The sequence below is a fragment of the Hemiscyllium ocellatum genome, chromosome 1, assembly GCF_020745735.1.
Source record: "Hemiscyllium ocellatum isolate sHemOce1 chromosome 1, sHemOce1.pat.X.cur, whole genome shotgun sequence".
In the NCBI taxonomy this organism is placed as follows: Eukaryota; Metazoa; Chordata; class Chondrichthyes; order Orectolobiformes; family Hemiscylliidae; genus Hemiscyllium; species Hemiscyllium ocellatum.
Window position 1 is genome coordinate 61,997,735 of NC_083401.1, and position 15,611 is coordinate 62,013,345.

Below are 15,611 nucleotides of genomic sequence, written 5' to 3' on the forward strand. Positions count from 1 at the left end.
AGAGCCTGAATTTCTTTCTGTTTATTTTTCATTTTTTCCTGATCAGCTTTGAAGTAAGATAGTAATACGTACTTTCTATAACTGACACGTTGTTGAATATATTGCAGAGCTTTCTGTGTGCTGTTTCTGTAATAGCTGGCAAACGAAATGTGGTTGTAAAGGACAGCAAAGTTCACAAACAGGAAAATAAAATGAACAACTCTCATGTTTGGCAGAGTTTATTACTTTTTCTTGCAGTAACGGTAACAGTGACATTAAAAGGCGATGAAGAAAAATGAGAGAATCTTACTTATTCACTCTCTCACTGATCAGTATGTAGCCCAGAAAAGGTTAATTAAGTGAAAGGGAAGACGGTACAACCTGAGCAGACATGTTTTGATGCTGTTGGACTTGAATTTGGATCTTTTAGCCAAAAGGTAGGAACACTACTACAGCTGCATAAGAACCCAAAATAAATACATTAAAGCATTCTTTCTGTTTGATCCAATTCATTACGTTAAAAGATTTTGCATTCTGTTAAAGCTTTCCTTCATATTGGAATATGCTCATGCATGACTAACATTCAGATGAGATAGAATACAGTTCTGGAATATTCTAATTTCAAACCATTAGTAAATTTTTCTCATTATTTTACAGAAAATATGTAGGTTTATATAAAACAGAAATGCTATCTCAAAGATATCAGTGACCTTTTGGAATATGAGAAACACAGTTAATGTTTCAAGTCCAACATGATTTCTTCAGAACAGTAAATGGACTCATTGCTAACTGTTTCTTTCTCTTCACAGATACTGACCGTCCCACTAAGTTCTGCCACCACTTTGGTTCTCTTTCAACTCTCCAGCAACTGTAGTTGTTTTATTTTAGTCTCTTGCATTATTGTGAGCATGGATTCATCCTTTGTTTAAAGCAAAATCAGATTAGAGTAGAACTAGTTGAAGAGGTTCGATTGTGTAGCCGTCAATCTTGATAGCTCTCATGGGTTTCAATAATATTTGGTAGTTCAGATTCTAATGTGGAAAGTGCTGTTACAAAGAAAATTCACAGAAATGTTACGATTCAATATTTTCCTTCTGCCATTCCTATTTCAGTCTGTGTGAATTCAAACAAAATGTAAACAATGCTGTGCAGTTTTATTAATATCTTTATATATTTGAGGGGAAAATGTGAGATTGTGTAGTTGAGCTAGACTTGAACATTTCAAATAAAAGGAATCGTTATATTGAACTTTTATGCTACTCAGTATGGTCTTTCTTCATTTGTAGCTCATTCTGACACAGCTGGTATCTTTTAAATACACTTTGTCAAGGATATGATGTTTAATCAGGTTTGATCTGAACACTAAGCAGAAGTAGTATTTATGTTCAGGCAAAATTATTTACAGAATTATTGATGGATATAGTGAGGATAGATATCTTTCCTCTCAGGCTACATAGGAGCAGCATACCATTTTTCTATTTGAGCCTACTCAAATTTTCAGGAGAATGATGGCTAATCTGGTTGTGCTCTTGGCTCTACTTACCTGTCTGCATCCCAAACCTTTTGACTCTATTGAGTTTATTTGAAATAAAACTAACACAACCATAAGATGTGTGAGCAGAAATAGACTATTTGGGCCATTGAATCTGCTTTGCCAATCAAGGAGATCATGTTAACCTCAACTCCACTTTCCTGCCTTTTCTCTATATTACCATTGACTCTCTTACTGATTAAAAATCTGTCTATCTCAGCATTGAATACACTTAATAAATAAAATCTGTCAGCTTCAGTATTGAATATAGTATTTGACCCAGCCTCTATAGCCCTCGAAGTGACAAAGAATTTTACAAATTCACTATGCTCTGAGAGAAGACATTCTACCTCATCTCTGTCCCAACTAAGTGTTCAGTGCTGTAAAAGAGTCTGATATCTTTCTGTTTATTTCTCATTTTTTCCTGATCAGCTTTGAAGTAAGATAGTAATACATACTTTCTATAACTGACACATGTTGAATATATTGCAGAGCTTTCTGTGTGCTGTTTCTGTAATAGCTGGCAAATGAAATGTGGTTGTAGAGGACAGCAAAGTTCACAAACAGGAAAATAAAATGAACAACTCTCATGTTCGGCAGAGTTTATTACATTTTCTTGCAATAACGGTAACAGTGACATTAAAAGGCGACAAAGAGAAATGAGAGAATTTTACTTGTTTACTCTCTCACTGAACAGTATGTGAGATTAAGCTCCTTGTTCCTACACTCTCCCAAAAGATGGAAACAACCTCTGCACATCAGGCTTTCTGACATTTATATTCCATTCCCTTTTAATGAAAGATCAAAATGCTTTTAGGGTTCCCAATACCTGTTGAATTTAGACACTAGCTTTTTGTGATGGATACACAAGGACATGTAAATCCCTCTGCATTGTGGCTTTCTGCTGCCTCTTCATTTAAATAATATTCAGCTTTTCTCTTCCTGTCAGAGTGCATAACCTCAACATTTTCCCACATTATGTTCCACCTGCCAAGTTTACACCCTCACTTAATCTGTCTATTCATATCCACCTTCCTTCCCACATAATTTTGTGTAATCCACAAACTTGACTATAATACGTTCACTTCCCAAGTCCATTGCTGTGTAAATATAGTAAATAATTGTGGCCTTGGCACTGATCCCTGTGGCACTCCACCAGTTACAGTTGCCATCCTGAACCTGCACTCCTTACTCTCACTCTCTCTTCTATCAGTTAGCCAACCCTCTACCATATAAATATACTACACCAACACCATGGCACATAAATAGCTCATGGAAATCCATATATATTTCATTGATTGGTTCCCTTTATCTATCCTTTCCAGCACTTGGTGTTTTTATTTTATATAATGGAATATTACACAATATTACAAAAATAATTCAATATTAAAGTAAGGAGGTTATGCTTCAGTTTTACAGGGAATTACTTAGAGCACATCTTGAATACAGGGTGTAGTTTCGGTCTCCTCATTTAAGGAAGAATATAAATGCACAGAGGCGGATCAGAACAGGATTATTAGACTGATATTTAGAATGCGTGGGTTATCTCATAAGGAGATTTTGTACAATCGGGACCTCGGTCCACTAGAGTTTTGAAGAATAAGGGTTAACATTCTTGAAGTGTATAAGATGCTGAACGGGCTTCACAAGGGTGAGTTCAGAACTAGAGGAAACTGTTCAGAAATTAGAGGTTGCCCTTTCAGTAGAGACATGAGGATGTATTTTCAGTCAGCAGGCTGTGTGACTCTTGAACTCAGAAGGCTGTGGAGGCAGGGCTGATGGATGGATGGATGAAAGCAGAGATGGATGGATCCTTGTTGACAAGGAACTCAAAAGTTATTAGGTTAGATAGAAATGTAGAATTCAAAATACAACCACGATCTTATTGACTTGTGGAGCAGGCTCAAATGGCGTTTGCTCCTAATTCGTATGTTCATATTTGTATTCATAAACTGTACTCACAATTTCTCATCTCTATCCAAACTGATTTTATGACTTGATTTTTTGAATTAAAGGTCACCTCTCAGTACTGAAATAAAACCACCCTTGCTTAACAAAGCTGTTTTTAGCTTTCTATCATACCGATACATCAACATTAATCTGCAACATTAAGATCCCAGCTTTGGTCAAATTTCAACCATGTCTCTGGAATGTCTAACAGGTCATATAATTTTTTATCTGTGCTCATCCCTTTTGTTGTAACTGATACAAATAATGCCTTAAACAGTTTTAAACAATCTCTGGCCTTTTCTACTGATAATCTCTTAGGAACAGATGTTCTCTCTTCCTGTCACAACCCAATTTGCTGCCCTGCTGTATTATTTTGTTGTTTATTGTTATTACATCTCCAACAGGCCATTAGCTCAGTTGGCTGAATGGCTGGTTTGTGATAAAGAGAGAAGTTAACAACACAGGGTTCATTTCGTTCTCTAGCTGAAGGCTACTTCTCAGCCTCTCCACTCACCTGAGGTATGGTAACCCTCAGATTAAACAACTACTATGGCATGGCAAGACAATGGCAATGTCACATTTATCTTTTCTAATTCTATCTCCCTTTCACTAAATCCATCCCTGACCATTTAGTTCAAAGCCCTATCTACAGCCCTAGTCATACAACTTGCCACAACATTGGTCCCATCACCATTCAGCTATAGATTGTTCCTACAGTGCAGCTCCCAATTTCCCCAGTATTGATGCTGGTGCCTCAACAAACAATTCCCCCAGAACAATCTTTAAGCCACACATTCATCTCCCTTACCCTATTTACATTGTTAATCAATGTTTTATATTCTTAGTTCAGTGTGAAACTTGAAAGGGTTCAGAAAAGATTTACAAGGCTGTTGCCAGGGTTAAAATCTTCGAGTAATAGAATTCTCTATTCCTGAGATGCTGCCTAACCTGCTGTGCTTTGACCAGCAACACATTTGCAGCTGTTGCCAGGGTTGGAGGGTTTGAGGTTTGAGCTATAGGGAGAGGCTGAATAGGCTAGAGTTGTTTTCCCTGGAGCGTCAGAGGCTGAGGGGTGACCTTATAGAGATTTATAAAATCACAAGGGGCATGGATAGAGTAAATAGACAAAGTATTTTCCCTGGGGTCGGGGAGTCCAGAACTCGAGGGCATAGGTTTAGGGTGAGAGGGGAAAGATATGAAAGAGACCCAAGGGGCAACTTTTTCATTCAGAGGGTCGTGCGTGTGTGGAATGGACTGCCAGAGGAAGTGGTGGAGGCTGGTACAATTGCAACATTAATGGGTATATGAATAGGAAGGGTTTGAAAGGATATGGGCCGGGTGCTGGCAGATGGGACTAGATTGGGTTGGGATATCTGGTCGGCATGGATGAGTTAGACCAAAGGGTCTGTTTCCATGCTGTACATCTCTACGACTCTATGACCATGTACTCATGAGTTTGAGTCTCTCCTTAAATTCCATTTTTAAATACAGCTTGGCTGTTTTTACAAGCATGCAGACCAAACAGACTTAATCCGACTCTGTGCTATGTTATCTGACCTTGTGGAAGGGTACAGTGGCAACTGGATGCAGTAGCCCTGTGCTTCGGAGCAGGAATTTCAGGATTCCATTTGTAATCAATGTCCTGTAGTGCCAGCCAGAAAAGATGTACATGGATGAAATTGTGGATGGCTATGAGCTCCTGCCTTATTGACAAGCCACTTGCAATTTTCAGAGCAATATTCCTCCTTTCCTAGTTTCATGAAGTGTCCTTGCTGAGGTAATGATCCACTAATACACTGCATCATCATCAGTTAACTCACCAAACTGGCATTAATTACTTGACAGTGTGTGAGAGGAACATAGCCAAGGCTGTTCTTGTATTGACTGAAGGCCTTGAAAGTGCACTTTTTGCCACTGCCTTTGGATAGTAATTTTGGGCCAATATTCTCCTGGCAATTGCCATACCCCAACTGAAGCTCATGTGGAAATCAGCATCAACCCCAGCAAAACAGCGAACGTTACTCACAATATGGCTGCATTATTCAGTTTCCTCTGAACTATTAGTTCTCTTGAGAAGGACTCAGGCATGAAGCATAGTTTTGAACGACTAGATGGTCACTACCAACTGCATTGTACACAATTCAGTACCTTCATGAGATGGACAAAGTTAAAAAAAACAGAAAAGACAATTGTTGCAAACTACCTTAAAATTACCTCATAAAATCTGGAGCACGAGTGATCATGTACTCAAAGTCAGCGAATGAAAGCTTTCCATCACCATCTAGGTCTCCTTCCTCCATGATTTTGTGGCACACCAATTGAACTTCTTCATGTGACAGTTCATCATCACCTGTAAGCTTACCAAGCATCACCTCCAGGTCTGATTGGCAAATGAAGTTATCACTGTTGAAGTCTACATAAAATAAGACCCAGATACAGCAATGCTATATCCTGAAGTTCTGCAGAGTTATAATTTGATCTGTGCATTTTTTGTTAGTAATTTGAACCGTTTGCTATTTTTTAAATTTAAAAGCCAAGGTTTTAATAAATAATACTGCCAAGGTTGAAATAAGCAGGAGAGGAGAGTAATGAAATTAAACACCAGTTCAGTAACATATAGTTCTCCTATAACACATGTTTCTTAGTGATTTGTGAATTGCCCTTCGTTTTTTAAATAAAGCCAACTCCTGTTCACTGTTACGCGATTCTCATCCCTGGCACTAGGTGTCGTGATGTGCAGAGGTCTGGACTCTGCTTCAGGTTTATGTCATCAGTTGGCTCGTGTGCTTTCTCACGAAGGGGTTTGTGAAAGGAATTGTGACAGGTTTGTGCTGGTGCATTTGGAAAAGCATTGTGAAAATGTCGCTGCAGTTTGAGGACAAGAAGCTGGGAGCAATCTGTTAATTTGAAAACATAAAGAATTGAGACAAGAGTGAAATTGCACTGGAATTGACTAACAGGAAAAGGACAGTTTTGGGGAGCAGTTTGAAACTTGGCTTTATTGTTTATAACAAGAGATTTTCTCTTTCTTTTCATTTAAAAAATATGTTTAGGTGTTAAAGAATGTCTGCAGACTCATATTAATCTGTTTCAGTGGCTAATCACCTTGGTAACCAACTACAAATACATACCAGTACAGGGGCTTGGACATGGTCAGCCAGCTGCTCAGGGTGGTCAGGGTCAGGAAACTCTGCACAAAGTGAGTGAGAGAGAGAGAGAGAGGAAGGTGGGTGGCACACTGTTACTGTTGGTGCCTGTGTGGAGATGTTCTGAGGGGATGGGTAGGCTCTGCGGAAGAGATTCAGGGTGAGTCAGGGTCAGACGTTAGTGAGGATGGTGGTACAGTAGCAGAGACAGAGTGAGTGTGAGGTATCAACGAGAAGATGGTGACACTTTCACTGGCAGAGCGGATCAGGTAGTTGATCTTCTTCCTACGTTCTGTGCATTCCTTCAGTTGGTTAAGACTGTACAGGTCTGGATGGTAACACCACCCCTGCTCTTGACTCCACCCCCATTCCCCCACCACCACACCCACTCCAGTTACTGGCTCCGCCCCCACTCCCAGCTCCACACCCACACCAAGTCCCAGCTCCCAGCCCTGCCGAGTTTTCACCACCCCTCCAGACCTCCTCCTCACTGAGGACGAACGATCAGTCCTCAGCAAAGGACTCAGCTTCATCCCCCTCCGTCCACGCATCAATGAATTTAATACACGCCGTGACGTCGAACACTTCTTCCGCCGCTTCCGCCTCCGAGCTTACTTTCACAATCAGGATTCCTGCCCACCTTCCGAGGACCCCTTCGCCCACCTCCAACACACTGCATCCACCTGGACACCTCACGCTGGCCTATTATCTGCCCTCGACCTCTTCATTTCCAACCGCCACCGGGACATTAACCACCTCAACCTGTCTACCCCCCTCCCCTACTCCAACCTCTCACCCTCACAATGCGCAGCTCTCCAATCCCTCTGCTCCAATCCCAACCTCGAATTCAAGCCAGCGGATAAAGGGGGCGCAGTGGTAGTCTGGCGCACTGACCTCTACACCGCTGAAGCCAAACATCAACTCGAGGACACCTCTTCCTACCGCCCCTCGACCATGACCCCATCCCCCATCACCAAACCATCATCTCCCAGACCATACAGAACCTCATCACCTCAGGAGATCTCCCAACCACAGCTTCCAACCTCATAGTCCGGGAACCCCGCACTGCCCGGTTCTACCTCCTTCCCAAGATCCACAAGCCTGACCACCCTGGCCGACCCATTGTCTCAGCATGCTCCTGCCCCACTGAACTCATCTCTACCTACCTTAACACTGTCCTATCCCCCCTAGTCCAGGAACTCCGCATATACGTTCGAGACACCATCCACGCCCTCCACCTCCTCCAAGACTTCCGTTTCCCCAGCCCCCAATGCCTCATCTTCACCATGGATATCCAATCCCTCTACACCTCCATCCGCCATGACCAGGGTCTCCAAGCGCTCCATTTTTTCCTGTCCCGACGTCCCCAACAGTACCCTTCCACCGACACTCTCATTCGTTTGGCCGAACTGGTCCTCACCCTTAACAATTTCTCCTTTGAATCCTCCCACTTCCTCCAGACCAAAGGGGTAGCCATGGGCACACATATGGGCCCCAGCTATGCCTGTCTCTTTGCTGGCTACGTAGAACAGTCGATCTTCCATAATTACACCAGCACCATTCCCCACCTCTTCCTCCGCTACATTGATGACTGCATTGGCGCCACCTCATGCTCCCGCGAGGAGGTTGAGCAATTCATCAATTTCAGCAACACATTCTACCCTGACCTTAAATTTACCTGAACCATCTCTGACACCTCCCTCCCCTTCCTGGACTTCTCCATCTCCATTAATGACGACCGACTTGACACTGACATTTTTTACAAACCCACCGACTCCCACAGCTACCTGGATTACACCTCTTCCCATCACACCTCTTGCAAAAATGCCATCCCATATTCCCAATTCCTCCGTCTCTGCCGTATCTGCTCCCAGGAGGACCAGTTCCACCACAGAACACACCAGATGGCCTCCTTCTTTAGAGACCACAATTTCCCTTCCCTTCCCTTGGTTAAAGATGCCCTCCAACGCATCTCGTCCACATCCCGCACCTCCGCCCTCAGACCCCACCCCTCCAACCGTAACAAGGACAGAATGCCCCTGGTGCTCACCTTCCACCCAACAAGCCTTCGCATAAACCAAATCATCCGCCGACATTTCCGCCACCTCCAAAAAGACCCCACCACTAGGGATATATTTCCCTCCCCACCCCTTTCCATCTTCCGCAAAGACCGTTCCCTCCGTGACTACCTAGTCAGGTCCACGCCACCCCACAACCCACCCACCCATCCTAGCACTTTCCCCTGCCACCACAGGAACTATAAAACCTGCGCCCACACCTCCTCCGTCACCTCTATCCAAGGCCCTAAAGGAGCCTTCCACATCCATCAAAGTTTTACCTGCACATCCACTAATATCATTTATTGTATCCGTTGCTCCCGATGCGGTCTCCTCTACATTTGGGAGACTGGGCGCCTCCTAGCAGAGCGCTTTAGGGAACATCTCCAGGACACCGCACCAATCAACCACACCGCCCCGTCACCCAACATTTCAACTCCCCCTCCCACTCAGCCAAGGACATGGAGGTCCTGGGCCTCCTTTACTGCCGCTCCCTCACCACCAGATGCCTGGACGAATAACACTTCATCTTCCGCCTCGGAACACTTCAACCCCAGGGCATCAATGTGGACTTCAACAGTTTCCTCATTTCCCCTTCCCCCACCTCACCCTAGTTCTAAACTTCCAGCTCAGCACTGTCCCCATGACTTGTCCGGACTTGTCCGACCTCTCTAGCTCCTTTTCCACCTATCCACTCCACCCTCTCCTCCCTGACCTATCACCTTCATCCCCTCCCTCACTCACCCACTGTCCTCTATGCTACTTTCTCCCCACCCCCACCCTCCTCTAGCTTATCTCTCCATGCTTCAGGCTCACTGCCTTAATTCCTGATGAAGGGCTTTTGCCCAAAACGTCGATTTCGCTGCTCCTTGCATGCTGCCTGAACTGCTGTGCTCGTCCAGCACCACTAATCCAGAACCTAGATGGTAACCCTGGTCCAGGTTAATGTGGTCCAATAGAATGGTGTCCTCTGTTGGTCTGGGAGAAAAGGACATCTGCCTTTGCATCTCCCCATCCCCATCCCATCATCAGCATCTCCACGTTCCTGCCCACAAAGAGAGGCACCAATTTTCCATTGTCTGTCATGTCCAGGGTCATTGTCAGGAACCATGCAGGGCAGCTTCGGACTGACAGCTCTTGCCTGGGTGCACAACACCTTTTTTAATAATGTTGCTGCACCATGAATGTTGGTCAATTCTGGGTAATCCAGGAAGTGGTGAGTTGTTTTGGAAATGGCATATGGTATGATGGTGCTAAAATGTGTGAGAGGGACATCAAAGTGTGAGGTAGTGAATAAATCAGGCCAGCTTTGTAAAATAAGGTGATAGGTGTCCCCAAGCATCATAATGTGAAACCCTCTGGAAAACTTGACAAAATGGATACTTAGTGAAAGGAATTAAGATTCAGCTCTTGATCTGTCAAGGCAGGTTTCATTCTGGGAATTGTTACCATTGGATGGGGTGAGAAGATTGGCTATTATGTAATGCAGAGTAAGTCCCTCCTCCCTACCTTTTATCTTAGCCTGCCTGGCACACTCGCCTCATTCCTGATGAAGGGCTCTGGCCCGAAACGTCGAATTTCCTGTTCCTAGGATGCTGCCTAACCTGCTGTGCTTTAACCAGCAACACATTTTCAGCTATTATGTAATGCAGCCAGCAGGAATAGATGCCAATCAAGAGTAATCATTGAAAGATTCTGATAAATTGCACTGTATAGTAGCATACAACAGGTTAGTTAAAACAGGTCAAAATTTACTTAGACCGTGCTATTGTTTATGTTAGGCTAGTGACTATTTTTGATTTTGATTTTTACTGGCATTTTTGATGGTTTGCCCCAACCCTGATTTGACGATAGGCCCCATTCTTTCTGTACGTGTTTCTATAACATAGCATCGCATAAGAACACTGTTAAAAGGAGAACTACCTGTATATAAAAAGCCTGCAAATTGTAAAAGTTTTATTCCACTTTCAGATCCTGCAATAAGCAGAAGATGCTATGGTGAGTGATAAAAATGAAGATGCGGAGATGAGCACGCCTGAATGAATTCTGGCAGATCTGTAATTTTCAATCGTTCCTATTGTAATAAAGATACCCTCTAGAAGGCAAAACCTTTTTTTATTTTTTTATATAGGTGTTATTTCATTTCCCATGCAACTGTATAACTTGATTTTGATATCAGATAGCCAACAACAGTTATCAATAAACCCTTTTCACTATAATTTATACATGTGACAATAAAGAATATTCTTGCTTTCAATTAATAAGAAAGGTCCAAACTTCATTTAATTTATAAATGATTTCTATCCATTCTGTTAAAGAAATTTGAACACTTACCGTATACTTTAAATGCATAATATGCCTTTAAATGTTGAGGTGTCAGATCACTTAAGATAGAGAACATATTTAGAAAGTCATTAAATGACATGTTATCCTGCTTATCCTCAGAAAATACTTGAAGAAGCTTTTGGTGAAAGGGATTTTCCTGGAAAAAGAAAGAATTTTGATGCTCAAGCAGAAGTAGAAATATACCTAGGATAAATCCATGTGCTAAAAAATATGAAATAGTAAATTTCTTCTTGTCTTTTTGTGAGTTTAACTGGAAATTGCCCTGAGATCACAGACAAGTGTTGAATCAGGCTGGGGCTAAGATGATGTTCCCTTATCAATAGTCAAATAGCCTTGTAACTCTTAAGTCTCACAAATAAAAATTATCATTTAACTATGCTGGCAGAAAACAGCTAATTCCCATTGATCATAGCTATCTTCAGAATGGAAATACAACAATGATCCTGTTAAATTACAAGGATCTTTGGGAAAATATGTAAAACATTTGCCTAAGACTTTTCTGGTGTTAGCGTCTGTCAGTTTCTGCTCAAGTTCAATGCTTGAGCTCCTAACCCTTGAGTTAAAATCATGATGCTAATCATGTCATTGAACAGAAATGTCCCCATTTTCCTTCCTGCTTGGATTGGCAGCTTCCATCTGCCAGAATGCCAGCAATAATGATAGAACCACATCTAAGATGCAGTGTGAGCCCATGTACAATGTCTAAGCAGAAGTGGGTACTGCAGATACTGGAGATTACAGTCAAGATTAGAGTGGGGCTGGAAAAGTACAGCAGGTCAGGCAACATCTGAGGAGCAGGAAATTTCCTAATGAAGGGCTTTTGCCTAAAACATTGATTTTTCCTGCTCCTCGGATGCTGCCTGACCTGCTGTGCATTTCCAGCACCACTTTAATCTAGATACATGTACACTATCTGGCTACATAGTCACCTCATTTGGACTAAATTGGACAAATTTGAAATTAGGGCAATATCATCAAAGTATCAAATGTCTCAATCAGGACAGACAAAGGCTATTGTCATTCAGTCTCTCACTAGTACCTTTAGCTCTGGCATCTCGCTAATGAGTTCCAGAGGTAGCTTGATATCTGCACTATCATTGAAGTAACGTGGTACAATCTCTGGTGCCAAGGCATGATATCTGTGATATAACCTGAAAGGAAACAGAAACCAAAACAAAACTGTAATCAGTATCAAAACAAATACAATTCATTTTCTGCATACTAACACTGATAAATAATGAGAAACAAAGAGACTAGCTCTTAAGCCTATCAATCTATTTTGCTGAACTGAGAAAATATCAGATTCAAAGCTACATGCTTCAAAGAATGCAAGGTAAGTTTCAAAAGGATTATTTTGGACACAACGATTGAACAATTGGTGAGGTGATGGCCAAGTGGTATTATCGCTGGGCTGATAATCCTGAGGCCCATGTAATGTTCTAGGGATCTGCATTTGAATCCTGTCATAGCAGATGGTGGATTTGAATTCAATATTAAAAGAAATCTGGAATTAGGAGTCTAAAAATGACCAGGAATCCATTGTCGGGAGAAATCCATCTGGTTCATTAATATCCTTTAGGGAAGGAAACTGCCATCTTTAACTGGTCTGGCCTAAATGTGACTCCAGACCCACAGCAATGTGGTTGACTCTAAATTGCTCTCTAAGCAATTAGGGATGGGCAATAAATGCTGGCCTAGCTAAAGATACTCTCATAAAGTTTCAGGGGAAAGCATATATCTTCCTAAGTTCATTAAAGCCAACTCAAGACAGATTTTTATAAACTATGAACCAAGATGAAGTTTAGGACACCAGGGAGAAAGTACAAGAGAAAACAGGCTAAATCAGGATGCCATGATCAGCTGTTGCTAAGCTTGGGTTTAACGGGTAGAAGATTATAAGAGGAAGAAAAGGATAGCAAAAGAAAATGGGTGGAATCTTTACGAGGTCTGAGTGATGTCAGATATGGGATGTGAGACAGAATTGGGCAACTGATGCAGCATGATCCATTATGACATCCTTTCTGCTTTTCACAAGTGGCGTGGGAAGATTGTCACTCAGCAGCAGCGCGTTGACAGTTCACACTCCTTATTAATTGTTGAATGTCTTGTTAATGCCACAACTCACCTGATTAATTTTCAGCCTCTCGTCTGAGCCAACTCGTCAAAAAACTAGATGTTGCGAAAACTCAACAAGGAAACCAGAGCTTGTACCTGGCAGATTCAGATCGCCACTTCCTGTGAACCACCTCCATGTTGGTCACCACCCAACAACACCTCAGGGCACAATCCACAGGCATCAGCCAAATGCACTCCACCTCATGAATGTTTACATCCACCATCATATTACATCCACGATACATTGGCAGTGCGCACAGGGCCATGCTGGGGGCCAAACTAGCAGTTTGCATTGAAAGGCTGCAGCGGGGACACTTTGCCCACGGGGAGGGGCACCCAGCTGGCAAACTGAATGAGGCTGCACCGCCGGGCTGTCCACTTGGATTCACAGCACCCAATGACTTAGCACCTCCCTACAAGTTCTCAGCATCCCTGCCCCTGCCATGCCAAATACCCCAGTCATAGGAGCAGGCAGCTTGCCTTGTGAGGAAGCGATCCTCAGTGTAAGGGGTAAATATCTTGCTGTAGGGTGGTATGCTACATCAATCTCACACCTGCTCCATTGTGCAGGAATCAAACATGCGCAATGCAAACAAAATGACTGTGATCACACTCGGAGTGGGCAGGGTAAGTGGCCCAGTGAATGAGGGAGCTATGACAACAACTGCAAGCAGGACTTTTAAAGGGGAACAACAGAGGTCTCAGGTCTGTGAAAGGTGTCGTACATGGGTAAAGGGGCTGCTTACTCCCTGGCCACCCTGTAGCATAGTCACTCTTAAGAGTGGCCAGCCACTGCTGGACAAATCTCTCACAGCGAAACCTTTGCAGAAAGACAGAGCCAGACGTTAGGAATGTTTTCAGCCAGGACAGTCAAAGATGCCAGTAGCAGCCAATGCCATGTGTTCACATTGATGTCCATACAACAGAGGATGTAGTAAGCTGTCTGCACAGAGCTCCATCTTTCACCTATGAGCTGCTGCCAGCTGCTGTGGAAACACATTGAGCCCGTACACAAAGAGGCTCACTAGGCCTCACTGAGCTCCCTGTTCCACAGCTGAGCTGAGGTAGGGAATGCCTGCCGTAGGGTGGAACATGTTGGCCCTGTCGGTGCAGGGGGTGCACCTGGGGGGCACTTGTTTCCAAATGGGTCCAATATTCTTGCCAGAGGTAACTTGAATTGAATTGAATAGAGTTGAATTTATTGTCACGTGTACCGAGGCATAGTGAAAAGCTTTGTCTTGCGAGCAATACAGGCAGAACACATTTAAGTAGCATAGATAAGTAAATAATAGGTAAACAGTGGCAAAAACAAAAACACAGGTACAGGCAAATGTTAAGAGTTTGTGAGTCCATTCAGTATTCTAACAACAGTAGGGTAGAAAACGTTTTGAAACCAGCTGGTGCGTGTGACCCACCTTGTCTTGAATTTCCCAGCATTGGGTGGGACGAGAGTGGGCAGCCTGGGTGGAGATGAAGGGCATGGCTACTTCTGCAATGTCATGGGGGCAAAATGCCAAAGGCATTGTGTGTGGGTACCACTTCAAACTGGGTGCCCCTGACTCCCTGTGAGGATAGGGCACCTGTCCTGGAGTCAAGGCTCTCTGTACCCCTGTTACTATAATGTCAGTCCTGAAGACCAATGGCAGGGAGAGCAGAGTGCAGGATTGTGTGCCTGTCCAGCAGACCCTGAGGATGTTGGACACGGCTCTCCATGGAGACAGCCAGGTGGTCATATGACTCACTGAACTGCCTCAGTTTTGGGGCAATGAGGGTGATAGCCCTGTGCCATGTACCTGTCTGCTGTGCCTGTACCTCCCTGTCCATGTGGACCAAGTCCCTGATTACTGACACCACAGGGTACTGTCCTGCCTGGGACTACCCCGAGTGCCAGCTGCCTGGGCCATTCCCTCCTCTGCCCCCTGCAGGCTGGTGCTCATCAGAATGTACTCCCATATTCTATAAAGCTAATAGTTTCACTGAGATGTCAGTATCTGTGCTGCTAGGTGCCACATGGGGCTGATACTCTCTTTAAGGACTTGGTCCTCTCACCCTCATGGGACTAGGAGGGCAGTCAGCTGCTTCTCTGCAAACAGCATCAGCAAGTTAAAGAAAGCTGTAAGATTAAAGAGAAAAAAAAGGCATTGTGACCAGTGATTAAAAGTGGTGTTCAATAATTGACACTTACTGCACAGTTAAGGGGAGACTGGCAGTGGTATGCAGATTGGTATTATTCAGCTGGCATGTCATGGGTGTCTCAGCATCCCCACAAGAGCAGTCTCAATCTTCTCCTGCCAGGATCAGGATTCTCTCTTCCTAGAGGGTGTGGACAAGGATGTTGGGCACCAACTAGACTTGCTCTGTCCTGTTACGGGTTCTCTTCTCCCGTAATGAGAGAAATGAGTGAGATGACAATGGTGGCATAGCTGTTGGCAAGGGTTCATCATTGGGGAAAGGTGGTGAGGTGTTCTCAAGAACTGAGGAGACAGC

The 15,611-nt window shown here is 43.5% G+C and overlaps 1 protein-coding gene across 1 annotated transcript; it reads right to left on the reverse strand.

The window, feature by feature from the left end:
- Positions 1-1,003: 1,003 nt before the first annotated feature.
- LOC132825406 (calcium and integrin-binding family member 3-like) lies at positions 1,004-13,390 on the reverse strand. Its single transcript, XM_060841039.1, has 5 exons — positions 13,221-13,390; positions 12,049-12,160; positions 10,998-11,145; positions 5,675-5,873; positions 1,004-1,025 (listed from the first exon to the last, which is right to left on the reverse strand). Exons 1-5 carry the CDS (start codon positions 13,388-13,390, stop codon positions 1,004-1,006), a joined length of 651 nt encoding a protein of 216 aa, XP_060697022.1.
- Positions 13,391-15,611: the final 2,221 nt, after the last annotated feature.